General features: G+C 39.8%; 1 protein-coding gene and 1 pseudogene across 5 annotated transcripts in view; one reads left to right on the top strand and one right to left on the bottom strand.

The window, feature by feature from the left end:
* The window catches only part of SLC35D2 (solute carrier family 35 member D2), a 48,094-nt gene extending 34,504 nt beyond the window's left edge, over positions 1-13,590 (top strand). For 2 of the 5 annotated variants that reach the window (XM_013048352.2, XM_013048355.2), the window contains 4 exons: positions 3,107-3,188; positions 11,029-11,107; positions 12,141-12,223; positions 12,871-13,590. In XM_013048352.2, the coding sequence (XP_012903806.1) occupies positions 3,107-3,188; positions 11,029-11,107; positions 12,141-12,223; positions 12,871-12,927 (301 nt within the window). In that variant the 3' untranslated portion in view covers positions 12,928-13,590. The remainder of the gene's footprint in view (positions 1-3,106; positions 3,189-11,028; positions 11,108-12,140; positions 12,224-12,870) is intronic. The other 3 variants (XM_004777405.3, XM_013048353.2, XM_013048354.2) reach the window with 3 other exon arrangements.
* A 3,403-nt stretch (positions 13,591-16,993) lies between these two features.
* On the bottom strand, positions 16,994-17,681 carry LOC123393595 (annotated as a pseudogene).
* Positions 17,682-27,819: the final 10,138 nt, after the last annotated feature.

Genomic DNA, 27,819 nt, shown 5'->3' with positions numbered 1-27,819 from the left:
GCTCCTAAGATTTCAAACAGAAGGTACCTTCAAGCCCCAGTTGTGGTTACTAGTTACTGTAATTCCAGAACTAAATATAGAGATTAAAAAAAATCTATATGAAAATTATAATTTAGAAAAAAAAGAATGTGTTTAAAGCTGTAAGAAAGGTCTATTATAAAAATAAAAAAATACGAAGTCATGAAATTAAAACTTTGACTCTATTTTAATTACAAGTATTGTATGATAAGAGTACCAGAAGATATGGGACAGTTTCTGTAACCAGTCATTTTTAAATCCCTGTAGAAAATATTTGGTATTTTTCACTAGTAAGATTGTTCTGCTCTGTTGCAAGTTTCTTTCAGTTGGTTACTTTTAACTATGGTTGAATCCATTTTAGATTGTGAACCAAATACAATAAAGAAGAGATCTTATGTAGTTAGGTCTGTTAGTCTATAAAATTGCATTTTATTTGCAGTTTGGGGTGATTGTGCCAAAAGTTGATTGATGAATTAGGGTAAAATGCTAACTTATTAACAGAAGAAGTACTTTGATGAGTCATTTTTCCTGGTTGACTGGAAAAGATCAGAGGTTGTGGTAAGACTTGTATGACTAACGGCACTAGAGTTCACTCCTGGACCTTGGACTTATATAGTCAACAGATCTGGTAACAGCACCTTGATTCTGTCTCTGATTAGCAAAGTCAGCAACGCCAGCTCCTCTTGTCAACAGTATAGGCCTTTGGAGAATACTGATTGGGTGACCTTTCTTTAGTCATTTGAATTGCTGCAATAGGTTCAGAGTACATGGTTTATTATAGTTGATGAATAGGGATAAATAATAAGATTTATTTTTCTGATTAAAAAACCCACATAAATGCAAAATAAAAAGATTAATACTCTACCATACTTTTACAACAATAGTAAGTTTAAAGGAAGCAGTACTGTATTGTTATTCATCTTTAATTTCTGTTTTTTAAAAAATATTTTATTTATTTATTTGTGTGTGTGTGAGCAAGAAAGAGAGCATGAGCAGGAGACGAAGGGAACAGGGAGAAGCAGACACCCCGCTGAGCAGGGAACACGACACAGGGCTCCATCCTAGGACTCTAAGATCATGACCTGAGCCAAAGTCAGATGCTTAACTGACTGAGCCACCCAGGTGCCCCTCTGTTTTAAAATAAATGTCTTACTACATCATTTTTTAAAATGTCACCAGCATAGCTTTATCATTATTAAAGGAACAAAATAAAGCTAAAATCTACTAAAATTTACAGTGGCAAAGAATCCAGATATTTTTATGAAAATGACTACATGGCCCTGAAGTGGTTCAGGAATATATAGTTTTAATTTACTGTTTGCAGAAATACTTCCAACTTGTTGAATCAATAAATGTTTTGCTACCCTTGGTTTGAAGTTCAGAGCATATAGTTTTCTATTATTTCCAGTTCTATTTTAATTTTAGATATAGATTGTTTTCTATGTTTTTTTGTTTGGTTTTGGTCTTTGACTGCCTTGGATGTTTTCTGCACCTTTGATTGGCTTGGGCTTGCCAGTAAGATGGAGTCATGTTTATTATTATTTTTCTTTCACAAGTAAGCATTTAAAGAAAATAATTTTATGATGGAAACTTTCAAACCTATGTATATAAGGAGAACAAATAGTAATAACAAACACCATGGACCCATACATCAGGTTCAACCATTATCAACATTTAATGTGTTTGTTTTTGTTAAGAGAGGCGGACAAAGTCTCACTAATGAAACAATGTCAAGTATTGCAAAAATGTATTAATTGGAGAACAATCCATTCTAATTGGCCTAAAATTTCTGAACTATAAACTTGATAAAGATTTAAATAACTTTAAATCTATAAAATTACTAAAACTTGGCTAATAAAGTTTTGCCTAGGAGAAAGTGAATAGAACTGATATTCAATTATGTTATCCAGTACTAACATAATGCATAGTCTTGAGTCACCTTAAAATCATTTTTGGGTGCAGGCAAAGGACAAAGCACAAATGAAATGCTCCTTTTGATTGTTGCCTGTCATTCCAAGAGGGTTAATTTCATTTTCTCAGCTAAGAGACTAAGACTAAAGTCTTGGAGAGTTGAGCCTGTCTTGTAAAATGTTCTGTCCCAGCTCCTCCACCCGATTACTTGCTTGCTTTGTAAATACACAAGGTACTTTATTTGTTCATAATGCTTACTAAGCATTTGTAAATTCTTTTTTTAAACGAGCTTGTTTATTTATTTTAGAGAGTGAGACAGTGCATGTGAGCAAGCAGTGGGAGGAGCAGGGGGGAGGGAGAGAATCTCAAGCTGACTCTGTGCTGAGCCCAGAACTTGACCCTGGGCTCAATTTTATGATCTTGAGATCATAACCTGAGCCAAAACCAAGAGTTAGATGCTTAACTGACTGAGCCACTGAGGCACCCCAAGCATTTATAAATTATTGGAAAAAGTTCATAGTTTTCTGAACCTTCCAACATTATTAATTTTATCATAAGCTTTCTTCTAAGATTATTTATACAAAATAAACCCAACCATGATTTTGTGAACACAGATTAGTAGAGAGATAGTCACAGAAACAATAGTTATGTTGTATATGTGCCACCTGCCAGGTTCTAAACAATTTCATTAAATCTTCATGTTGACCTTTTGAAGATGTTTTAAAAAAAGATCCTTGTTTTGTAAAGTGAATCTGAGATTCGGGAAGTAAAAGTAATATGCCCAACATTACAAACTGGAAATGCTTAGGGTTTTTTTTAAAGTTGTATTTTCTTTTTTTTTTTTAATTTTATTTATTTATTTGACAGAGAGAGATCACAAGTAGGCAGAGAGGCAGGCAGAGAGAGAGAGAGGGAAGCAGGCTCCCTGCTGAGCAGAGAGCCCGATGTGGGACTCGATCCCAGTACCCTGAAATCATGACCTGAGCCGAAGACAGCGGCTTAACCCACTGAGCCACCCAGGTGCCCCCTAAAGTTGTATTTTCTGTTTGGGAAAGTGTTTCCTGTACTAAAACACACAATTTGGTAAAAGCCATTGGTTTAAACTGCAATTAATATTCTAACCATTAGTTTACTTTTCTTCCTTCCTTTCTTTCTTTCTTTTTTTTTTACATAATAGGCTACTGAATTCAATGAATGGAAGAATGTTCTCTTTATCATACAGTTTCTTCTTTCCTGTTTTTTGGGGTAAGAAATCATCCGTAAGTAGAAGCTTGATCTGTGATATGTCTTAACAAATCAAGTCAAAATATATATTCTGTCTGCTCTGTCAAAACCCCTTTGTCTTTGCTTCTCCACCTTTCTCTGGAAAGTAGCCTTTTAGCAAGGAGTGGGACGGGACCCAGGGTCCCTGGGAACACAGCCTGAAAGGCCAGGAGCAAGCATGAAACAGTTTTATTTTTGCAAGTCATGCTTGATATCACATTCTACTCCAAAACGTGATGTTGCCTATTAATTTTTGAAAGCATAAATTAAGTGAAATAGTTGTAGTTTTCTCAGTTGTTGTCTCCCATTTGACCCGGAAAAAATAAAATCCAAGCTATGTTTTTGAGTCACACTTTGTCAAACCATCTTTTCTTTTCTCTCTGATTAAAAAAAAAACAACAAAAAAAAACTCAATCCATATCACACAAACTTAGACAGTACCTTTCTCAAAGCCCCGATTCCCCTATGAACAACAGAGCAGAGTTTCAAAGTATTTTCTCATTTCACTATAAACTTGATGAGATGCTGTTCCTGTTTTTGTTTGCTTGTTTGTTTTACTTGCACTATTGAAGGAACTCAAGAACTAACCTCTGCAAAGTCTTTGTCCTCAGTGGTGATGTGGTAAGCGGTGCCTAGATGGGAGCCTCCATTCTCTGGGGCTTGCCTGTCAGAGGTTTGACCCTATCTGTATATAATTCCATACATTTTTGCCCCACTTAATAATGTGCTTCTTAGAAAACAAATACTCTTGATAAAAGTTCTTAATGTATTATGTCATCCGAAGTCCCTTTGCAAATGAAAATGCCATAAAGGCATTCCAATTGTAAATAAATCAGTAAAAAATGACAAAATCTTTAAGATTTAGGTTTCACCAGATTTAAAGATGAAAATTAGGTAGGTCTGTTTTTAAAGTGGGTCTTTTGAGGACACTGAAATCATTGCACCTTAGCAACAGCTAGGCATCCAAACTCTGGAATCAAATGTGCTGGGTTTGCCACTTATTAGCTCTGAGTCCTTGGACAAGTTATCTAACTACTCTGAGCCTCAATTTCCTTATTTTTAAAATGGGATCTTTAACAATGAGATAAAGTATGTGATTCACAGAATGGGGTTAGGTGGATTGAATGAGCTAGAGTGATGAGCCCTCAGCACATGGCGGACACACAGAAAATGCTCAGGAATGTTAAGTGTGGTTGTTCTTGTTAATATTTCTATTTCTTTCTTTCTTTTTAAAAAAGATTTTATTTATTTATTTGACAGAGAGAGATCACAAGTAGGCAGAGAGGCAGGCAGAGAGATAGAGGGGAAGCAGGCTTCCCGCTGAGCAGAGAGCCTGATGCGGGGCTCCATCCCAGGACCCTGGGATCATTACCTGAGCCAAAGGCAGAGGCTTAACCCACTGAGCCACCCAGGTGCCCCAGTATTTCTATTTCTTGAGGTCAGTGTGTTTTCACCCCAGCCAGAATTGGTTCTACCAACAGTCTATGGCTTCAAAATCTTTTTGCTATTACATACATAGTTGATCCTTGAATGATACATATTTGAACTGTGTGGGTCCAATTTTGTGTGGATTTTTTTTGAAGAATACATACATCTCTGTAAGTGCATTTTCTCTTATGATTTTCTTAATAATATTTTCTTTAGCTTACTTTATTATTAGAATATAGTATATAATGCATATAATATACAAAATGTGTGTTAATTACCTATGTTCTCAGTAAGGCTTCTGGTCTACAGTAGACTATTAGCAGTTATGTTTTTGGGAAGTCAAAAGTTATCTCTGGATTTTTTATTGGGCAGGGGGTCAGCACCCCTAGCTCCTGCATCATTCAAGGGTCAACTGTACTTTTCTTTCACTGCTTAAATATGAATCCTGAAACTGCTCTGGAAGGAAGTTTCAATTTTGGTATGGTGGCTTTTTCAGAATCCCTTCTTGAAGTTTCTCTTTCAAAGGATTGGGATATTTACTTCTTCATAGTAAGAGAAGCCATTGTAAGCTTCTGAGCACATTCTCCCTTTTGAGGATAACTGGTACAGGGCTCGCCCCTTTTCTTTGGTCCCTGCTCAAGGAATGACTCAGGGCTCACACATAGGCATCCCAACCCTTGATTCCAGAGAAATGTGATGCTCAGCTTCTTACTTTCTTCAACTCCTTCAAGTTTGCATTTCAAACTTGGGTTTTCTAACCACCAAACCCCTGTCCCATGTTGAATATACAATTACAAAATTATAACACTTTAAAAATGGATGATTAGTGAATGCAATGGCAAAAAGGGCAGACTTTTAATTTTCTTTTGTGTTAGGGTAGACTCAGCTTTCAGAAATGCAATTTGTAATCAGGAGTTTGTTGATAAAGCATATGAGGGGGTTTATGTCAGGAAGGTAAACTGGATTGTGGGCGCTAAGATAGTTAAACGCAGGGAAAAGTAAAATTTAAATTTAAAAAAAAATATTTTATTTATTTATTTGACAGACAGAGATCACAAGTAGGCAGAGAGGCAGGCAGAGAGAGGAGGAAGCAGGCTTCCTGCAGAGCAGAGAGCCCAATGCTGCACTAGATCCTAGGACCCTGGGATCATGACCTGGGCTGAAGGCAGAGGCTTAACCCTCTGAGCCACCCAGGCACCCTGGCAAAAGTAAAATTTAGACTGAAATTTAAGTTGACAAACTAGATTTTAAAAAGTTAGCTCTGGGGCATCTGGGTGGCTCAGTCAGTTAAGTGTTTGGCTCTTGATTTCTGGTCAAATCATGATCTCAGGGCGTGAGATCAATCCCTATGGGACTCAGTGGTCAGCGGGGAGTCTGCTGGAAGATTCTCTCCCACTGGCCCTCCCTCCACTTGTAGACACACATACTCTCTCTCTAAAATGAATGAATCTTTAAAAAAAAAAAAAGCTAGCTCTGCAGGTATTTTTAATCTTGCTGAAAAATTATGGGTTCTGGTTCATTCATACCAGCAACTGGCACCAGCCCTCAGGCTTTGGAAATGATTATCCTAATCTGTTTCTGTCCCAGTAGCAGACCCTTTGGTCCCATTGAAGCCCTAATATATTTCTCAGTAAAAACACAAAAGTACCAAGTATTTTTAAATCACAGGATAACAAATGTTCTATTTCTTGACCCATCCCTAATAATTACTATAATGTGTGCATAAAAGAAAACAGGATTCTGAGGATAGCTGGGGCACAGGAGCAATATTCCCACATTCCCAGTAAACCAAAGCTTAATGTAAAATTGGTGCTCTGGGAAGATGGACCATATAAACCCCATGACTTTGGCATCCTTGGGATACCACTGAGGCCTTGGGTAGGAGTATGTTCTTACAAGAGATGGGTGAGATGAGATTACTTGAAATTCTTTGAAGTCTGAAATTAGAATACTGTGCTAGGGTACCACTGTGGTTGATGGGAGGAGTGTAAAGTTAAGTTTATGTAAATGCACCTTCACAGAATGATAACCAGGACACATTGTAAAGGAGGTCATTCGAGTACTGTTTGTGACTACCATGAGTGTGTCATACAACTTGGGTAAATCAGTTAGTTTCTTTTCAGAAAGAGTAAGTACCTTGGAGCAGGAGTTCTGTTCTAGGGGTTTCTTCATGAGCATGTCCATCTCTTGGGGACTTATAAACCCAAGCATACTGCTGGCATCTGTTGTCTGAATGTGAATCACATATATGTGCTATTCTTTTTCAAGTAGACATAGATGATATCTGATTTAGAAATACAGAATGGCAGGAAGCTATTTTTAAATATCTTTGCATTTTATAAATTCACAGATGCTAAAATCAAAACTACTGTCAGGCAGAAGTTGACATTTTAAGCATTAAAAGTGGTCTGGTTTTCTTTGTACTGAGTTAATGGAGGTTCTTTTAGTTTAGAACCTTGGTCGTTTTAGCCAAAGGACTACATAGGTGCCTATTTGCATGTAGAAATAGATTGTTTCTTAGAAAATTGGAAGACTACTTACCGTTTTATTTTAGCCTCTCTGGTGACACCTACTGGTTATACTGAGAAATGCAGCCTTTTGTCTAGAGGCTCTTACTTAAGACATGGCTATTTCAGACACCCCCAGACCTCAGAGAAGGGGTGGGGGGCTCCTCCTGTGCTCAGCCCAGCTGGTGAGTGTGTGTCCTACTTGCCCACACTCATATGGTGCGTGGATCCAAGGTATCAGCCAATTCTGAATGCAGGTGGAGGTGGTTTCACTAAAACGTAGGATGGAGAAAACATTGCATGATTGGAACGCCAGAGTAGGAATTTTTAAGCAAAAATAAAAATAATATCCACGATTGCCTTGGGTTTAAGGCTGCATTCATTCAGGAGGCCTGCAGGAAACTTTTCTGTGTCCCTAGGTTGGGTTATAGCGCTCCCTTGTGCTATAATCTCTATTATTTTATTAGACTCCCTCCTCCAGGGAAGATGCTATGGGTTATCTACTCGTACTGTCTGGGCTGAACAGAGTAGGCACTCAGTAACATCACGTTGAGTTTTTTAATCTTTTTATTTTATGCATGAATAGGATTTTCCTGGGGTTCTGGATTCATGTTGAATTTATTAAAATTATAAACATTTAAAAAACTTTGATATTTTTTAAGGCTTTAGGTTCAATTTATAAATACTGTTGCTCTGGGTGCCTGGGTGGCTCAGTGGGTTAAAAGCCTCTGCCTCCGGCTTGGGTCATGATCCCCGGGTCCTGGGATCGGGCTCTCTGCTCAGTGGGGAGCCTGATTCTCTTCCTCTCTCTGTCTGCCTCTCTGTCTACTTGTGATCTCTGTCTGTCAAATAAATAGAATCTTAAAAAAAAAAAATACTGTTGCTCTATTTATGACACTAGCAATTTTTGTATTAACATAAGGACATTTAACTGTTTGATTAATGGCTTATTAACACAAGTTTAGCTGATGAAAATCTCTTAAACAATTTACTGTAAGTTGGTCTTTTTTTTTTTTACCTCTCAGTGAATTAAAAAAAGTAAGCATTTTAAACTATATTTACAAATATGATTCTCCTGATTTTTCTCCAGCTACTTCAAGCCCTAATGAGGTCCTCTGCAAAGCTTATGAGCCAGGTTGCTTCACAAACCTAAGCAATTCTTTGAAATCTAGTAAACCCAACTTAGAAATGTGGTAAATCAGCTTCTTTTAAATGTCAAATACTGTGTTCAGACTGACACAGGTTTTCTTACTTCTCTCCAATGAAAGCTGTAAGTCTAATCCCATTGTACATTTCAGTTTCAAACCACAGAGGCCAAGATGTCGGTTCCTGTAATTTGTCAAATTATTGTAATTACTTTCATCACAGAGACATATAGTAATTCTGAAGATTACAGAATTTAAGTTTATAATGGAATTTCTTCCTTAACATAAAAGCTTGGTGTGCTTTAGCTCTTAAGATTTTTTTTTCTTTACCATCCATCCTGGTAAGAAACACACTCAGGCCGAGTGGTTACTGTGTTGATTTGTGATCTGGATTCTGTTATTAAGAGAGATTCTGGCCTGGACTGGGGACTGGGCACTAAATTTTTTCAGAAGAGACTACCTAACACATAGGGACATAGGCTGAGCCCTTTCCTAAGAGTCTGATTCCCTCTGTTCTGCCCATGGGGATTCAGGCTTATGCCTCTTAACTGGGATTTAGTTTTAAAATCCAACACACCTTATGATCTCTTTGTATCTTTTATGGGTGGATTGAATTTTGTGCCCCACTTAGGTTGAAGCTAATTTTCTTTACTTCTTGATTGGAATGAACATATTTCTTCTGATTGGATTCTGTATTCATATATATATTATATATATGTTTTTTTTTTTGATTGGTGTTTGGTCACAATTCCTTAGTCATTTTCTTAGCAGTAAGTGTCAATATAGAGATCAATGTTGAATGGCTGGTGAATTAACTTTGGACACAGGGCACAGGAGTGTTATTGGCATGTGGAATCCATTAATTTCTTTCTCCTTTTCCTTTCTTTTGTCTTTAATCCCCATCAGCTGTTTCACCCATCCCTACACCCACTTCCCCTCTCGTAACCATCAGTTTGTTCTCTATTGTTAAGAGGCTGTTTCTTGGTTTGGCTCCCCCTTTTCCCCCTTTTGCTCACTTACTTTGTTTTTTTTTAATCCCACATATGAGTGAGATAATATGGTATTTTTCTTTGTCTAACAAAACTAAAAGGCAGCCTTTCGAATGAGAGAAGGTATTTGCAAATGATCTGATAAAGGTGTAGTCTCCAAAATCTATAAAAACTTAATAATTACAAACTTTACAGTTTTGCTTTGCAGAAGCTCTTTATTTTGATGTAGTCCCAATAGTTCATTTTTGCTTTTATTTCCCTTGTCTCAGGAGACCTATCTGGAAAGATGTTGTTATGGCCAATGTCAAAGCAATTACTGTGTTCTCTTCTAGGATTTTTATGGTTTCAAGTCTCACATTTAGGTCCTTCATCCATCTTGAGTATTACTGTGTATGGTGAAAGTGGACCAGTTTCATTCTTTTGCACGTTGCTGTCTAGTTTTCCCAGCACTGTTTGTTGAAGAGACTGTTTTTCCCTTGAATATTCTTGCTTCCTTTGTCAACATTTAATTGACCATATAATTGTGGACTTCTTTATGGGTTTTCTATTCTGTTCTATTGGTCTATATGTCTGTTTTTGTGCCAGTACCATACTGTTTTGATTGATACAACTTTGTAATATAACTTGAAGTCTAGAATTGTGATATCTCCAGCTTTATGGGATTGCTTTGGCTACTTAGGGTCTCTGGTGGTTCAATACAGATTTTAAGATTGTTTGTTCCAGTTCTGTGAAAAATGCTATGGATATTTTTATAGGGATTGCATTAAATGTGTAGATTGCTTTGTATGGACATGCTAACCACATTTGTTCTTCCAATCCATGAATATGGAGTGTCTTTCCATTTCTTTGTGCCATCTTCAATTTCTTTCACCAATGTTTTATAGTTTTCTGAGTATAGGTCTTTCACCTCTTTGGTTAAGTTTATTCTTAGGTTTTGTATTATTTTTGGTGCATTGTAAATAGGGTTGTTGTTGTAATTTCACTTTCTGCTGCTTCATTATTAGTGCATTGGAATGCAATAGATTTCTGTACATTGATTTTGTATCCTGCTGCTTTACTGAATTCGCTTATCAGTTCTTGCTGTTTTTTGGTGAAGTCTTTCAGATCTTCTGTATATAGTATCATGTCATCTGCAAACAGTGGAAGTTTGACTTCTTCCTTACCAGACTGGATGCCTTTTCTTTTTGTGGTCTGATTACTGTGGAATCCATCAATTTCAGTCTCTTCCATCCAAAGCCAGCAATCCCTTGTTGATTTTCCCTTCTGCACACCAGTGGTTCTCAGTGGCTGCACATTCGTATTACCTGTTGGAGCTTCGATGCTGTGCCCAGCCGAGGGACCCACCTCAAACCAGCTGAGGGAGAACTGCTGTCAGGCATCATTGTGTGTTACAAAGTGTGCCTGGCGATTCTGATGCACCCCAGGGATTAAAGACCATTGCTGTGACCCAGCTGTTAAAAGATTTCAGACCATTAAAAGAAACTCCCCATTCTTTCCGCCTTTACATGGAAACATAATGGGAAATGCACAGACAGAATGAAAAGAAGTCCTAAGGCAGAAAATTTGGCCAGTGCCCAGCTGGGCCATTTTTCCTGTAGAAAGCTGGAATTGTAATGGGGGTGTTTGAAGATGTAGGTTATAAACTCTTCATGGTAGGGTTGTCTCCATTTGTTTGAAGTACTTGTGGGTTGGTGATACATAGACTTTTCTTAATCTGTTCTGCCCCACGAGTCAGGCGCGCATCCAAGCATTTCCTCCTTGCCCCAGGTTTCTGTTGATGTATTCCACAGTTCTGTGCAGCTTTTACAATTCGGCCCTCACAACAGCAGTGGTTGGAGCCATCAAGGTAAGCAGGTGAAGCCTTGGGAAATGGGGAACTGGCTGTGAATCCAGTCTTCACAAGAGGAGCAGGGTTAGATTTTATGGTTGCAATGGGGGCGGGGCAGGGGTGAGGGTGGGTGGGTAGAGAAAGCGTGCAGACTTGTGACCTTCGCAGCTGTACCTGGGTCACCTCTTCTTAGATCTTCTCATCCCCTAATCCATGAACGAGAGGGAGGGCTTGCTAATTTAAAAAGAAGAGACAAATTACGACCTTTAATTCGAGGATGGTCTTAGAGGGGAGGGTCTGAGAAAATGAAGTAAACAAAGCAGAAAAAAATGCCCAAATCTCTGTATTCACCAAGATGCCTTGTTAGGTGCCTTGTTTGTAAACTTGGTTCTGGGAGAACCTGTTGACTAAGAAAGGGAAGCCTTGTGAAGACCTGTTTTTAATGTAGATATATGCACAATGTATAAGGTACTAAACTCATGGACTGTGTGTAAGTGTGTCTGTGTCTGTGTGTCTGAATAAACACAGCAGTGAAGAGGAGGGCGGGGTGTTCTGTGCTCTGTCCCACAGTTGCTTTGATTTTCCAATCACACCAATAGAGCGAGTGAGAAAGACTGTCTGCTCTAGCAGTAGACTGTCTGTTGGCCGCCTGGACCCTCCTAGAATACACAGGGCAGGGCACTGCTTGGAATTTGCTGGATGTCTAATCCATGCAAGTTTAGGGTTCAGTATGATAAAATTTACCAGCCAGTGATGCTGAAGAGATGGGATCTGGAAAGCTGATTACAGCTCAATGCTTACATCTTTTTTTTTTCTTTTCCTGTGTATTAACTATAAGGGGCATGAATGATGCAGTGTTCTGTAATTATCATGCCACGGAAAGCTATATGTAATGGTTTTTTTTCATTCATTCAACATTCTGTGAGCAGCTACTGTGTATGTCTCTGGGAAAAGTAACTACAATATTTAGTCTCAGGTTTTACCATCTATATGTATTTTGCCCCTAAATCCTTCCCTTTTAAAATGACTAATCCTCTCTCTTTTTCTGCAGAATGTATCCATTGCCTACATTGGAATGTTAGTTGGTGGAGACTATATTTTCTCTATGTTAAACTTTGTAGGGTTAAATATTTGGTGAGTGGGATTTCTAAATGAACTCATTTTAGTAAAATATGAATTTTAAAAAGTGCGATTAATCTGTTGCAAGTGAAGGAACGGGAGGTGTTTTGACATTTTAGTTTCTAAGATAATTTTACTTAAATCACTCCGTTCATCTGTTTTTATGACATGCTCCTTCATGTAGATCGTGATGTGTGTGATGAAAATTCAGGGGGCTGAGATCCGAATTTAAGTCATACGTCTTTCTCAGGAAAAAAAAAAAAAGTCTAAGTTGTCTGCCTCCCTTTTGTGAAGTGGGCCTTCCTGAGGTCCTGCTCCGTCAAAGCACTATACATTAATGATATTGGGAGGAGGGGCTGATACACTTTTGAAAGGCATTTTTGGGTTCTATGGAACACTGTCTTAGGATAACAGTATAGTTTATTCAGTAATAAATATTTATTTTCTCTCCAAAGTTTTGCATGGGATTGATCTCCTCTTTTTCTGCCTCCAAAGATTTCTAACTAAGAGGGGGTAATTCTCATCAAGTGAGCCACAAGCTAGGAGAAAAACAGGGGTCTCAATCACTCCCTTCTGGCAAGATCTATAAAGAGGTATATTTTGTACAGACCAGGGATACTACCTGTGAGGTTTATTTATTTGCACTTTTTTTCTCCTTTCAGCATGGCAGGGGGCTTGAGATACTCCTTTTTAACTCTGAGCGGCCAGTTGAACCCTAAACAACCTGTGGACGAAGAAAACATTCCTCAGGCTTTGAAGAGTTAGAATCTGAGGCAGGATTGCGGACTGGGACCATAGGCGGGGCGGGGCGGGACTGGGGGGCGGGGCTGGGGGTAGGGCATCCCCGCTGTAGGAACCTGAAGCCAGACGTTTTGGTCACGGACAACACTCAGACACCCGGTGAAAGCACAGCAGGAGCATCTGCCAACTGCGAAGAGAATCTACCTCACATGCTGCTGCACAGCGAGCCATCGCCAGCCCTGGGAAGCTTATTTGGGCAAAGCCTTACCATCTGAAAGCGAATCTTTCAGAGGAAACCAATGAGGAAAGGGACCGCAACCAAGGATTTTGGGCGGGCAGAGAACTGATTGGTCGGCTAGCCGCATCTCTGAGCTGCTGTCCCCGCCCAGTACCATGTGCATTTAAGAGGACGGAAATGGCCGACGGTGTGAGAGTCATTATTATCAGCACCTTGGCCTTAATTTCAAGGATCCCAGACAAAGCAGAGTGCCAGTGAGAACAGTTTTCAGTTTAAACAAACATGTCCTTATTTTAATAAAATTAGCCCATCAACTACAAGTTAGTTGTTAGCTCTGATTTCATCATATATGTTGATATCTTTTCCCCATCATCAAAGTAAAATAAAAAATAATTTATAGGCAGGTGTCATACTGTGACATTATTTAGATAGGCAGAAAGACTCTGCCTGAAGGGTGATATTCCTTTTAAGGCTCATGCTGGAAACTATTACAAAATAACTCAATGGGAACAACAACAACAACAACAACAAAAACCCCCCAAAACAAAAAAACTCTCCATGTGCCCTGTTCACATTTAAGTAGCTCATATTTCTCTCCCCATCTCCCCAGGTTTGTTCAGGGGCCTTTGAAGTTCCAATCACCTTGATTTTAACCAAAGGCACATTTCATCATAGGTTCATCTGACCTCCCAGAGCAGTGGTGTGTGGGAAGGAGCCCTGAACCGATAAGCATTATTATTTTCATTTCCATCAAGGAATGGACTGGGGTCCTGGCTGGCTCGGTTGGAAGAGCATATGACTCTTGATCTCAGGGTCATGAGTTTAAGTCCCGCGCTGGGTATGGAGCCTACATAAAATAAAGCAATGGGCCATCCTTGTTGGGGTTGTGGTGTAGGGTGGTGGACAGTCTGGTGGACAGGAGCCTTGTAATCCCATCTCCATCACTACCCACCTGATACCTTCTCAGGTTACCTTGCTACTGTGACCTCCATTGTTTTAATCTGTAAAGTTGAACTGGATCTCCAAACCCTTGCTAGCTTTCACTTTCTAAGTTTCTAGAAGCTGAGCCAGCTGTGGGGCAGAGCAGCAAATGAAGGAGTGACTGTATTGATGCATTGTTTCCAATTATCTTTCAAAAAAATTTTAGTTTTAATTGTAAAACACATAGAACATAAAATTTACTATCTTAACCATTGCTAAATGTATAGTTTGGCAGTGTTAAGTATATTCATATTGTTGTGTAAACAATCTCGAGAATATTTCCATTTTGCAAAACAAACTCTGCACCCATGAAATGGTAACTCAGCATAGCCCCTGGCAACCATCATTCTACTTTCTGTGTCTATGAATATGACTGCTCTAGATATCTACATGGAATTGCACAGTGTTTGTCTTTCTGTGCCTAGCTTACTTTACTTAAGGTAATGTCCTCAAGGTTCATCCTTGTAGCAGATGTCAGAATTTTCTTCCTTTTGAAGGCTGAATAGTATTCTATCATATGGTTGGATATACCACATTCGGGCTACCCATTCATCTATCAATGGACACTCGGCTATTTATGAATAACTCTGCTAAGAGCATGGGTGTACTCATGTGTCTTCGAGACCCTACTTTTAATTCTTTTGGATATTAAAATTTGTTTCCTTTATATTCAGAACACTTTTGACATCAAATGTGTGGAGTTTTTCCCTCCTATCAAGGAATTCTCTTTCTCTCTGGACTCCAACTACATGTCCAACAATTCAATTAAATTCTAACTGCCTGGAGGGAGGGCAGACCCCGCAGGTGAAGGGTTCAGTCCCATAAAACTGTCCCCACTTCAGATGCCAATCCCAAGTCCCAGGTTGTGACCTATGCTTCTAACCAATTGGCCATGAATCAGGGGTTTGCACACTCCCTCCCTCAGGTTGGATAATTTGCTGGAATGGCTCACAGAACTCAGGGAGAGTACTCAACTCTCTGTTACTGGTTTCTTACAAAGAATACAGCTCTGCAACAGCCAGAAAGAAGAGATGCATAGGAAGAGGTGTGGGAAGGATCTTGGAGCTTCCATGCCCTCTCTGGGCCCACCGCCCTCCCACACACTGATGAGCTTGCCAGCCCCAAGCTCTCTAAACCCCACGGTCGGGGCATCCTTGCCATTTCCTATAGCAGCTGCATCATTTTACGTTCGTGCAAGGGCTCCAGTTTCTCCACATCTTGTCTCACTTGTTATTTTCTGGGGGGCTTTTTGTTTGTTTTGTTTTTGTGGTAGCCATTCTGATGGGTGTGAGGTGATTGTGTCATTGGGGTTTTGATTTGTATTTCCCTAATTCTTGGTGATGTTGGACATTTTTTTATGTGCTTGTTGGCCATTCGTATGTCTTTAGAGACATGGCTTTCTAAATCCTTTGCCCATTTTTGAATTGGGTTGTGTGTTTTGTTGTTGAGTTCTAGGAGTCCTTCGTTGGTTAACCTTACTTTGGAAAAACTTCTAGAGTGTGACCGTGGGGCCCCCGAGTTGTTGTGTCCACCTCCTCCTCCTGTGTCTTGAGCATCAGTCCTGAAGCCCAGAGGCCAAAAATGCTAAGATTTGAAAACTGTGAAAACCCACTTCTCATTTTCTCATTGACAAATAAAATGGCAGCACATTTTTGCTTTCTTCCAACAATTTTTTTCTGGTTTTTATTTTCCGAATCCTTGAAGATGATTTTGTGTTTTTCTACTCTTAATATGGTCAATCCTTTGTTTGTTTTCATAGCCAGGATGCCTTGTTGGGGATTCTTATTTTGTTTTTGTTTTTTTTCTTCTGCAATCACCCTGAATCTTTTTCTTGGCCTTTTCTTACATGACCCTTTTTTTTTTACCTTTCTGTGGAGACTTCTCCTGCTTCCATGTGTGGCCAGCAGAGGGCACACGACGAGCAGCCTGGCAGCATTTGCAGTTTCTAGAAGATCCCTAAAGACCCAGCTTCCTGCCCTGTGACGGTGGTGGGAGCTCCAATCTGGTTTTTGAATTAAGATTAGTTGAGGAAGCTGGGTGTGGAGAGGTGGTATGAAAGGGATTTGTACGATCAAGGAGGCTAATGAGGAAATGTAGCCTCATGCCTCAGGTCTCCAGATTTCTTTTTTTCTTACTGAAAGATATTGTAAAAGCCATCCTGGGTAGGACAAAGAAAATTAGTTTAATATCCTTGATATCTGGCTTACTTCTGCCTATTGTATTGCAAATAACAGTGACACCATTTGTTAACTTGGACTTTTTCCTGATGTTTTAATATTTTCCTTGCATATCAAATGTATCTCAAATACTGGAGTTTTGGACAGCTGAGTTTCCTTAAAGAATTGAACTTAGTTTAGAGAAGAGTTATATATTATATATATAATGTATATATATACATATACACACAGTTATATTTATAGTATGTGTCCCTCAGGAAAATGGTGAAGTCAATAATATGTCAATAATTCCAGAGTGTTAAGTCAGTTCTTCTCCCCGCCCCCAACAATTGTTTGAATTTAGTTTTCTCCTTTCTTTTCAACTTCATTGTTTTTCAGCTACAAAATAAGCTTAAAACCACAGGTTTGGGTGTACCCTCTGTGAGAGCACAGGTGTTTGTCTCGGGTCAGGGATAACATCTGGTCACAAAGCACACTCCGATGCCGGAGACCCCAGACAGCGCATCTTCTGCCGGGAGTAACTGGGCAGAGCCCGCCACAGATGCAGACGTTGCCTGGACAAGCTGTCCTAAGGATTGAGGAAGAGCAAGATCAAGGAGAGGGAGCAGATCGCTAGGGAGAGGAGCGCCCACCCTCAGAAGCCGCTCTTTATCGCCCTCCTTTCATATCCTCAGTTACTTCTACAACTAACTGCTGATTACCATCAGTCTCGGCTTCTTGTTGTAAAAGCTTCTCTGTGACTAGATTAGAGTCTGGAAATTTCAACCTCTTTTCCTTTGAATTGCCCCACTTCATCCAACAGGCTGTTGATTTCACCGATTAGGCATTAATTTTCTTTTCCAAACATTTGTATTTCTTCTGGGAATAATTCATTTCCCCTCGGCTGTCTCTCCGGGAGCCGGATTCAGGTTGTGCTTTGCTCAGAGTCTTGTTTGGATATTCCTCAGGGACAGGTTTTTCCTTCAGAGAATTTTGAAGGTTTCTGTGAACTTTCTCAGAAGACGTGGATTCTCTTGGCTTTGTATTTGGTTCTGGTTCCAATTTTTTCTCATCACCACTTGCTTAAATCCGGTGACTCTTTGTCCTGAGTAAAGTTTGTATATGGTTTTAAAGTAACCTTCTGTGAAATCCGAAATAGCACTCCTGTGCTTGCTGGAAATTATCTCCTGTGGGCTTGTGTGTTTCGTTGCTGAATTAGCTCTGATTAGATCCTCACCAATGTCTGAGCGTCCTGGTCTATCTGATTTTCTGCATATGTCATCCTTCCACATTCAGGCATGAGGTGGCCATAAGCATTAATATAATCTTTCCTGTGTTCCAGGAAATAACTTCTCAGCTTGCCAGTGTGCAAAATCTTGTGCGGGACACATGGATGCACATGGATGGACACCCGCTTGGGTGTGTGGCAAGTGCTAGGACAGAGCAGGTGTGCAAGGCACAGAGATGGTAACTACAGGCCTTTTCCTTCCTCAGCCTACAGCCATGCAATCCATCAGATGAAGACAGCACCTTCCTCCAAGTGTTATTGTAAGAATTAAACGAGATAACGCATGGAGAGTGTTTTCGCATTGCTTGACCCCTAGTGACCAGTAAAAGTTAGTTACTGTTGTTAATAATAATATTATTATTATCATTCTTATTTCTAATTATCATAGGGAAGAACTCTCAAGACAGCATCACTCTACAGAGAAGGCATATTGAAAGGCTGACTAGGAATTTACCAGGTGGGGACAAGGGAGGAAGACCACTTCAAATTGAGTCTTGGTTCCTTGCCTTGTGGATCATTTTTGTTTTTGGCGAATGGATATGTGTACTTGGGGATATATTTTGAATGCTGGGACTTGGCAGGGGTCAACAACCTAGCTGACCAGGAGTTGCTGCTCTGTGACAGCTTTCAGGAAACCGAGGGTCTCGGCAGCTCAGAATCTCTGTTGCCTTTCTGTCATCAGACATGGAAACATGGGCAAAGAAAGCACGCCCCTTAGGAAAAAGTCAGAAAATCCCAAGCCCTTCCCGGGGATGCTCAGGTTCAGGACACACTGTCTACGTGCCTTCTGACTCTTCCCTCCACTCCTCCCATGAAGAGCCTCAGAGACTTTTCCCACGATGCCTGTCCACAGTCTGGGCCAGAATATGAGCATTACCTGGGGGGACTTGTGAGAGAGGCAGACTATCACGGTGCACACAAACAGAATCTGTATTTTTGCCCAGGTGGCTTGAGAAGCAACCCCCACCCCCACCAGATGACTGGTTCAGATCATACTCCTAGTATTGGGTCTTAGTCAGGCACTCATAAGCTTTAGGGGTCAGGGGAATGGGGATAGGGAAAGAACACGTCTTGATTTTCTCTAAACCAATTTAGCATTTTTCACTGGAAAATGTAGACAAAACCATGTATTAGCTGTATTTCTGATTTTGTTGTCAGGATATTGAGATAAATATTGCATATTGAGAAAATATTGAGATATTTTCATATCACTGTAGAGTTTCTGCAAAAAAATCATTTATGTCCCACTGAGGATTCTAAATGATTAGACCTTCCACTAGTTCTTGCTATTTAATATGTCCCCAAAGAAGCAGGTGTTTAGTATATCATATTTAGAAAAATACGGTGATAGCTTTTTTTTGGTAATTGGTTTCCTTTATATTTTTATGCATTTTTAAGAAAAGATTTTATTTATTTATTTGTCAGAGAGAGAGAGACATCACAAATATGCAGAGAGGCAGAGAGGCAGACAGGCTACCTGCCAAGCAGAGAGCCCAATGTGGGGCTCGATCCCAGGACCCTGAGATCATGACCTGAGCTGAAGGTAGAGGCTCAACCCACTGAGCCACTGAGTGAACCCAGGCTCCCCTATTTTTATGTATTTTATTTTAGGCATTTAAAACCATTATTTAGGGAAGGAGGTTGTAACCATCTGCAGGGGTCCATGGCATGAAAAAAGGGAAGGAACCCTGAATTAGAGGGAAAGAGAAATTTCCAGATTAGTGCTTTCCTCAGGAAGTTGTTCCATTATTGGCCTTTCTCCTCGTGGAGGTATGTTGCCTGAATGGGTGTGGATGCACCCGGAGCATTTTTTGCATCTACCCCCTGGGGGTAGGGGTCATCCTTCAGCCAGTGGTGGCCAGCTGAGTGCAGGGCCAGAAAGAGGGAGAGCAAGAAAGAGCCATGAGGGAGATTGGCGACAGGCAGCTGGCTTCCCTGCCATCACTTCCTCAGAACAGAGATGTGGATCCTCAACTGCGTCACAGTACAGAACCTTATTCTTCAAATTCTGTGACTGCTTGCCTGGAATGTAATAGTAAAAGTCTGTGCAGAGGTGGGATGGCAGTGGGAGGAGCTTTGCAGAACCACTCTCCAGTGAAACATACAAAACTAGAGAAAATGATACAAAACAACCATTTAAGATCTCTGGAAATTATCATAGGGGCATGTAGCAAATGAGGAAACATTGATTCAGGAAAACCTAGTAAACTTGGTAAGGAGAGTGTGGCCTTGGAGCCTTGACCCACATCCATCCTCTTCCCTCCCTTACTTCAGCTTGATGGAAGCTCCATCCCCAAGTTGGTGTGGCCGAGGAGATGGCCTCCTCCCAGTTCCTAGTCAAGAATTATCTGATTAGGAGGTGCAGGCCACCAATGTTTCTCATCTTCTCCAAGTCAGAGAGGCTCAATTCCCAGTGAGTGCTGGAGGAGAATAGGGCCTCCGTCTACAAATCCCCATCCATAGGACAGAGGCTCTACCCAGGTGTGCTAAGCCAAGAATCCTGGGTTCCCAACTTGATTTTAGAGCAGAGGTTTGACTGACGCTGACAAGACCAGAGGCTACTGCCCTGGCTCACATTCAGAGTGGTGGCTCAGAGAGTGTGCCCAGAAGAGGCAGTCTGTGCAGTAAAGAATGTGACCTTACACAAACAGATGTCTGGCCTTTGTTTTGGACTTCTAGGCACTTCTATGCCCTTTGAGTGTTATATCTGATAGAAAGGTTATTGTTTGCCTGGTGTCTTCAGGTCATACTGGATAGCCTGACAGTGTGATTTAGGATGGAGGCTAGCCACAGTGGGAAGACCAATAAGGTGGTTTAGGGTGGGGATTGTGGGTGAGGCCCGGGGAGGCTGGTGACTGAGATCAGCCATCTTGGCAATCAGTCATACCTATGTAATGGAGCCCCAATAAAACTCAATACTGAGGCTTGGTTTGGCAATACTCCATGCATATTATCACACTCTGATGCTAGGAAAGAAGAGTGTCCCGACTCCATGGAGAGAGAACAATGGAAATCCCACATTTGGTAGACTCCACTCTATGCTCTCTCTTAGCACTTGTGGCTTTGGGATGGAATGCTATTGTGCAATCTGGCTTTTTTAGGGATACTGACAATTACTTGAGGGTGGCAGTTTCTTTTTCAGAAACTTTCCAGGGGACTGGGGACTTCTATTTTGGGCAACTCTTCTAGACTGAGTTGTTCATGCCTTCCGGTCTCAAACTTACAGTATTGGCTTGAGGAGCAGGGGGCAGATAGTGTTACCATGTGTACAGTTTTGAAGATAATGGTCTAGTACTGTGTATTTTATCTAGGAAGCCAAATGAGGAAATTAGTGACATGTAGACAACTTGCATTTTCCAACTGTGGTTTATTCTCCTGCTGTGAAGGCAACTATTGTGTAAGGGTGGCTTCTGGAATCAGATGGTCTGGATTTATGTCCTAGCTCTGTCAATTTAAAAAAACAGATTTATTAGGGCACCTGGGTGGCTCAGTTGGTTAAACAGCTACCTTTGGCTCAGGTTATAATTCTGGGGTCCTGGGATCCATCCCTGCATTGGGATCCTTGCTCAGCCAGGACCCTGCTTCTCCTTCTCCCTCTGTCACTGTCCCCCAGTTCCTGCTCTCTTTCTCAAATAAATAAAAAAAAATCTTTAAAAAAGATTTTAGTGAGGTGTTATTTAAATACCATAAAATTCACCAATTGCAAGTGTATAATTTAATTTTTTTTTGTAAATGTACAGAGTTGTGCCAGCATCACCAAATCCAGTTTGAGAATGTATCCTTCACCCCCAAAAGAGCCCTCATCCCATTTCTAGTCAATTTCCAGTCCCACCCCCAGCCCTAGGGAACCACTAACCTGCTTTGTTCAGAATGCATAGCAAGAAAAGTTGCCAGTGATTCCAGGACCCCACTAGGGGCATGAAGGGAGAGTGTGAGGTTTACTGCGCCCTCAGGAGTACTGAGTAACAGCTTCAAGTTCAATTTACTTATTGACATGTATGTAGTATTTTATTTACTTAATTGTCATTTCTAATGATGCAGGGGGTTAAATATTATTCCACACATTTGCATATTCATTGTGTTTCCTCTGTATTTAATTCTTTGCTTAACTCTTTCACCTCAAGATATTTTTTGACCTTTGGCCTCGACCTTGTGTCCTGAATCTGAGGCCTCCTTTGGGCCCATATCTGGGCCAGCCTTAAGCTTTTGTGTTTTTGATCCCAGTTTCAGAGGCCACTTCTCAAACTATTTGTCTCCATACTATGTGGAGTTGCTAGACACGTATGGCAGGGAAAATTTTCATTATTATTTATTGAGCCTTAAGAATACTGTATAGAGAACAGATGGGTTGTTATCAGAGGGGTGGGGGGCATGGGTGAAATGGATGAAGGGGGCCAAAAGGTACAAACTTCCAGCTATAAAATAAATAAGTCCTAGGATATAATGCACAGCACGGTGACTAGTTAGCCATAATGTATTGCATTTTGGAAAGTTGTTTAAGTGTATAGGTCCTAAAAGCCCTTATCATGTGAAAAAAAAAGAAAGACATTTTGTAACTATATATGGTGATGGATTAACTAAACTTATTGTTGTGATCATTTTGGGTTGTATACAAATATCAAACCATTATGTCGTACACCTTAAACTACATAATGTTATATGCAAATTATACCTCAATAAAAGATAAACATTTAAAAAATTTGCTGATTTAAGTATGCTTATGATAGCTTTCCAGCTTAAACAGATTTTTTAAAAAGATTTATTTATTTTAGAGAAAGAGAAAGAGAGAGACAGTAGGGTGAGGAGGAGCAGAAGGAGAGGGCCAATGAGAACTCCAAGCAGACTCCACACTGAGCACAGAGTCCAGCATGGGGCTCGACATCATGACCCATGAAATCACGACATGAGCCAAAATCACGAGTTGGATGCTTAACTGACTGAGCTACCGAGGCTCCCCTATATAGTTGTTTTTAATATATATATATACACACTATATATACATGTGTATATATATAAGATAAAAAATTTTTAAAAGACTACAAAATGTGTTTAAAAGTTTTACACTGTATTTAATGTTTATTGCTACTATAATAACATCACTCATTTAGTTGCATTTCTTGAGTGGAGGTGATAACAACAGCAAATGTAGACTAGTAAAAACATTTCTACAACTGAAGAACTTGATTTTCAAACGCATGGAGGTACTCGTGTGAGTGGTAAAAGACAAATTAATTTAAAAGTTTTTCTGAATCCACAGTCAGATATTGGCATGTAATTCTTTAACTTATTAAATGGGGTTGAATATGTAAATGTGTGTGTGTGTGTGTGTGCGTGTGTATGAAAGATTTATTTATTTATTTAAAAGGGAGAGAGAGCAAGCAAGCAGGAGCAGGGGGAAGGGCAGAGGGAGAGAGAGAAAGTATCCTCAAGCAGACTCCTCGCTGAGCATGGAGCCCGATGTAGGGCTCCAGCCCAGGACCCTGAGATCCTGACCTGAACCAAAATCAAGAGCTGACCACTTAACCAACTGAGTCACCCAGGCACCCCTGAATATATTTTGTAATATTGAGAGGTAAAGGTGGAACTTTGGTCTAAAATCAAGCACACAAGTGAGGTGCCACTTCCATTTTTTGGTAATATGGAAGGTTAATTTATCTACATTCATTAATTGTAGAATAAAATTTGTTTGAAATTGAGGTATAATTTACATGCAGTAAATCACACAGACTTTAAATGTACAGTACAATGAGTTTTAATAATAGTGTATCCCCATGAAACACACATAGTAATCAAAATATAGAATATCCTCGTCAACCCAGAGAAGTTCCTTATGACCCTAACCATTTAATTCTGCATTTCTACTGAGAAACCAGTATTCTGATTTATTTTACTAATGATTAGATATTCCTGTACTTGAACTTCATGTAATTGGTATCATTTATATGAAGATAGCTTTCCAAGTAGATCTCAATAATCCCCACCTCCTTATAGTCATATCCTGTGTAATCTCCCTTTGCATGGGGCTGGAATGCGTGTTTGCCTCTCAGGCATAGAAAACAGCAGAAGAAATGTGATGTTCCTTCCAAGACTCCATCACAAGAGAGTGGATTCTTTCTCTCTCTGACTCTTCTCACTTGCCCGATCTGATGAAGCAAGCTGCCATGTTGTTGCAGAGGCCCACAGGCTAAGGAACAGCTGTGGATGTGAGTGTGTGAAAATAATTCTAGCAACAAAAAAGAGTGAACTTGGAATGCATTTTTCTCAGCTGAGCCTTGATATGACTGCAGCCATGGCTTCACTCTGATGGCAACCTGTGAAAGATCTTCAGTCAGAGACAACCAGCCAATCCATGCTTGCCCACAGAGCTGGCTATGTCTGACTCCTTTTGGTCAACAAAGCGTCTGATTTTGGTCTTGTGTTTTGGGGGGGTAGAGGAAGATATATTCTTAAAAATCTTGTGAAAGCATCAAAAGCTATCAAGACAGCAAGATATTCTAGTGTAGGAGTAAGATCAAGTCTAGAGAAAAATATTGCTCACTAAAAATACATCAGCCCTACATTTGCTAAATGGGCTGACTTCCAGCCTCCATAAAGATGAGCTCCCAAAAGACTTTTATATACTCAGGATATAAGTGATCTGGAAGAATAGGGAAAATAATCAATAACAGTGTAATAACTTTGTATGGCAACATGGTAACTACACTTACCAAGCACTGAGTAACGTGTAAGTTGTTGAATCACTATATCGTATGCCCAAAACTAATATGACATTGTGGGTAAACCATACTTCAATTAAAAAAGAAAGATAGGGGTACCTGGGTGGCTCAGTTGTTTAAGTGTCCAACTCTTGATTTTGGCTCAAATCATAATCTCAGGGTCTTGGGGTACCTGGGTGTCTCAGTCGGTTAAGCATCTGCTTCTGGCATGGGTCATGATCCCAGGGTCCTGGGATTGAGCCCCACACTGGGCTCTCTGCTTAGCATGGAGCCTGCTTCTCCCTCTCCCTCTGCCTGCTGCTCTGCTTGCTTGTGCTCTCTCTCTCTCTGTCAAATAAATAAATAAATAAATAAATAAAGTCTTTAAAAAAAATAATAATCTCAGGGTCTTGAGATCAACCCCCTGCTGGGCTCAGCATGGAGTCTGTTTGAGATTCTCTCTCTCTCTCTCTCAAACAAACAAATAAATAGATAGATAGATTCAAGACTTTCCTGAATGAACTTTTTATTGCTAATTTGACTGAAGCCATGTAAATGTTTTATACATTTATACAACAAAGTTAAACCACAAAGAATTAAAAAAGATGCAATCTCTGAAAAAAATGAAAGTAAAAGAAGCCAATATGTTTACACTTCAGAGGACAAAGCCAATGTATTCAGAATCAAGATATTCAGTATCAGAGAAAAATAACTCAAATATAAAGTAACAGATAGTAAGTAAAACTCATACACTCCTAACTTTGGCTCATGAAGTATATTCACATAAAAGAGTTTCCCAGTTTTACCCCAGAAATGGTTAGAAATAATGACAAATTTAGTAACAAAGAGTAATCTTGGTGTCCAGTCTATAGTCTCTAGATGTGGTTTTCCACTAATAGGAATCAAGCTCCTCTGAGAAAAGGCACATTCTGTGTCTGAAGCAGTTTTTTATTCTGGAAAAACATAGACACTAGCAAACACTGCTAGGCTCTTGTCAATTTTGTCCAAAAAATCCAAGGAGTTCTTTTTGCTTTTTTGTTTCTGATAGTCAGAAAAAAGAAAAGTGCATTTGTCAAGTACTTCTTATAGCCCAGATATTGATATATATATATGTATGTGTGTGTGTGTATGTATACATATATACATATACATAGAGAGAGAATATTATATAGAGAGGATATATATAATATAAAATCAATATATAATATATAAAATATATTTATGTATTATATATTATATATACATAATACTGTATATATATTTTAAATTTAAAGTTTTTAGTCTTCATTTTATTTTTTTTAATTTTTAAAAGTCTTTATCTATTTATTTTTAAAATTAATTAATTAATTTGACAGAGAGAGATCACAAGTAGGCAGAGAGGCAGGCAGATAAAGAGAGAGAGGGAGGTGGAGGAAGAAGGCTCCCCGCTGAGCAGAGAGCCTGATGCGGGGCTTGATCCCAGGACCTCAGGATCATGACCCAAGCTGAAGAGAGAGGCTTCAACCCACTGAGCCACCCAGGCACCCCCGTTTTATTTTTTTTTAAGATTTTATTTACTTATTTATTGAGAGGGAGAGCTTGAGTGGAGGAAGGGCCAGAAGGAGAGGAAGAATCTCAAGCAGACTGCACTCCAAGTGTGGAGCCTGAGGTGAGGTTTGATCTCATGACCCCAAGGTCTTGAAATGACTGAGTCACCCAGGCATCCAGTCCTCATTTTACAGGGGAGCAAGCTAGGTCTCAGAGTGATTCTGTAACTTGCTGAGAGAAGGATCTCTGCCAATGGGAAGATCTGGAAAGTTTTAATAAAAGGAGTATCAACTCAGCTGGTTCTTAAAGGTTTGATGGAATATTAATTCAAATTTATGATTTTTAGTTACAAAAGTAATACATGTTCATTGTGGAAATTTAAAAGGTATAAAAAAGCACAAAGATGCAATGAAAAAAACAAACCCTTAAATCCACCATCTCAATACAAAAACATCATTAACATTTTGGTGACTATCCCTATATCTCTTTTTTGCTAATTGTCACATCTAAATGTACAATTGGGACTACACTCTTTAGTTACCTGCACTTCTATAGATGTTATTTCATTTAAACTTCACAGTAGCTCTACAAAGTAAGAAGTATTAATCCCATTTTATAAGAATAACTTGAGGGGCAGAAAGTTTAGTCAGTCCAAGTCACATGGCAAAACCAAAATGCACATCAAACCAAAATGCACATCTGGAATGCCTTTCTCAGAGTCCATGCTTTCCTCCTACCTGCTTCCCAGACCATGAGCTATGCCATGGAGATGTCAGGGCATGAAAAGGAAAAGAATCACTGGGTGGGATTGGTTCTAATGTTGGATTTGGTGACCTCTTCTATCTATAAAGGAGAGAGAGAAATTTTCAGAGGACTCTAACACTTTCAGCCTGGATAGCTGGGAGAAAGTTGATCTCATAAATGATACTGATTTCATAATCTGTTTAATGATACATGTAATCTCTACTAGGTAAAAAGTATTTCCTTGGGGGCGCCCAGGTGGCTCAGTGGGTTGAAGTCTCTGCCTTCGGCTCGGGTCATGATTCCAGGATCCTGGGATTGAGCCCTGCATTGGGCTCCCTGTTCAGCGGAGAGCCTGCTTCTCTCTCTCCCCCTGTCCCTGCTGCTCTGCTTGCTTGTGCTCTCTTTCTACCTCTCTGTCAAATAAATCAATAAAATATTAAAAAAAAAAGTATTTCCTCAACCCAAATGCATTTCTAACTCAGGATTCTAGTAACCATGTGATCCAGTGAAGCTTTATAAAATTTGTAATCACCAGTCATTCTGCTCTCAGGAGACCTGGCCCTGTCTGAAAATTTTGGGAGAGTCAGCATAGAGGCTGGAACACCTCGTTTGTGCAAGCCAAGAGTTACCCACACTGTGCTTTTCCATCATGGCTATTCTGTACTCCGGGAACCATCCTGGAACAGCTGTCCTCGGTCTTTTCTCTACAAGACAAAGAAGGAGGAGCGGGACACTTTTCCTGGGACACTTATCATCCTCAAACACTTTGGAGGTCTGACAAATTCCTCTTTGACCAAGAAAACAAATGATTTCCTGGTCAAACAGCTCCACTTCAACTACTGGCTGGATACCTAACATCCAACTCCATCCTCCATACCCCCCAAGCCCAAGAGAATTTGTTTTGTTCCTTTTTTCTCTCAGATTTTCTAGATCTTACCACTTTCAGGAAATTCACCCTTAGGGAGCTAAGTTTTACATAATTGTTCGTTTGTTGTGTTTTCTCTGTAGGAGAGCTTGTTCTCGATTTCTCCCTAATGCTCACCTCATGAGGATTAAACAAGATATGTAATCCTTGTAAAGTACATAATGCAGCATCTGATATACAAAGCTCACTAAATATAGGGTGGCCTGAAAAAAAGGTAAGGAACGGGGAGCTGCTATCAGCAAAGGCCATCTTATTTGCTCTAACTTTGGTTTACTCTCCATGCTATTTGTGCTTTCTTGGGGCAGCTCATAGCTTT

The sequence above is a fragment of the Mustela putorius genome, unplaced genomic scaffold (genome assembly GCF_011764305.1).
Source record: "Mustela putorius furo isolate JIRA1106 unplaced genomic scaffold, ASM1176430v1.1 tig00000876_pilon_pilon_pilon, whole genome shotgun sequence".
Taxonomy (NCBI): domain Eukaryota; kingdom Metazoa; phylum Chordata; class Mammalia; order Carnivora; family Mustelidae; genus Mustela; species Mustela putorius.
Note: the sequence above shows the minus strand (reverse complement) of the source record. Positions and strands in the feature narration are given on the sequence as shown.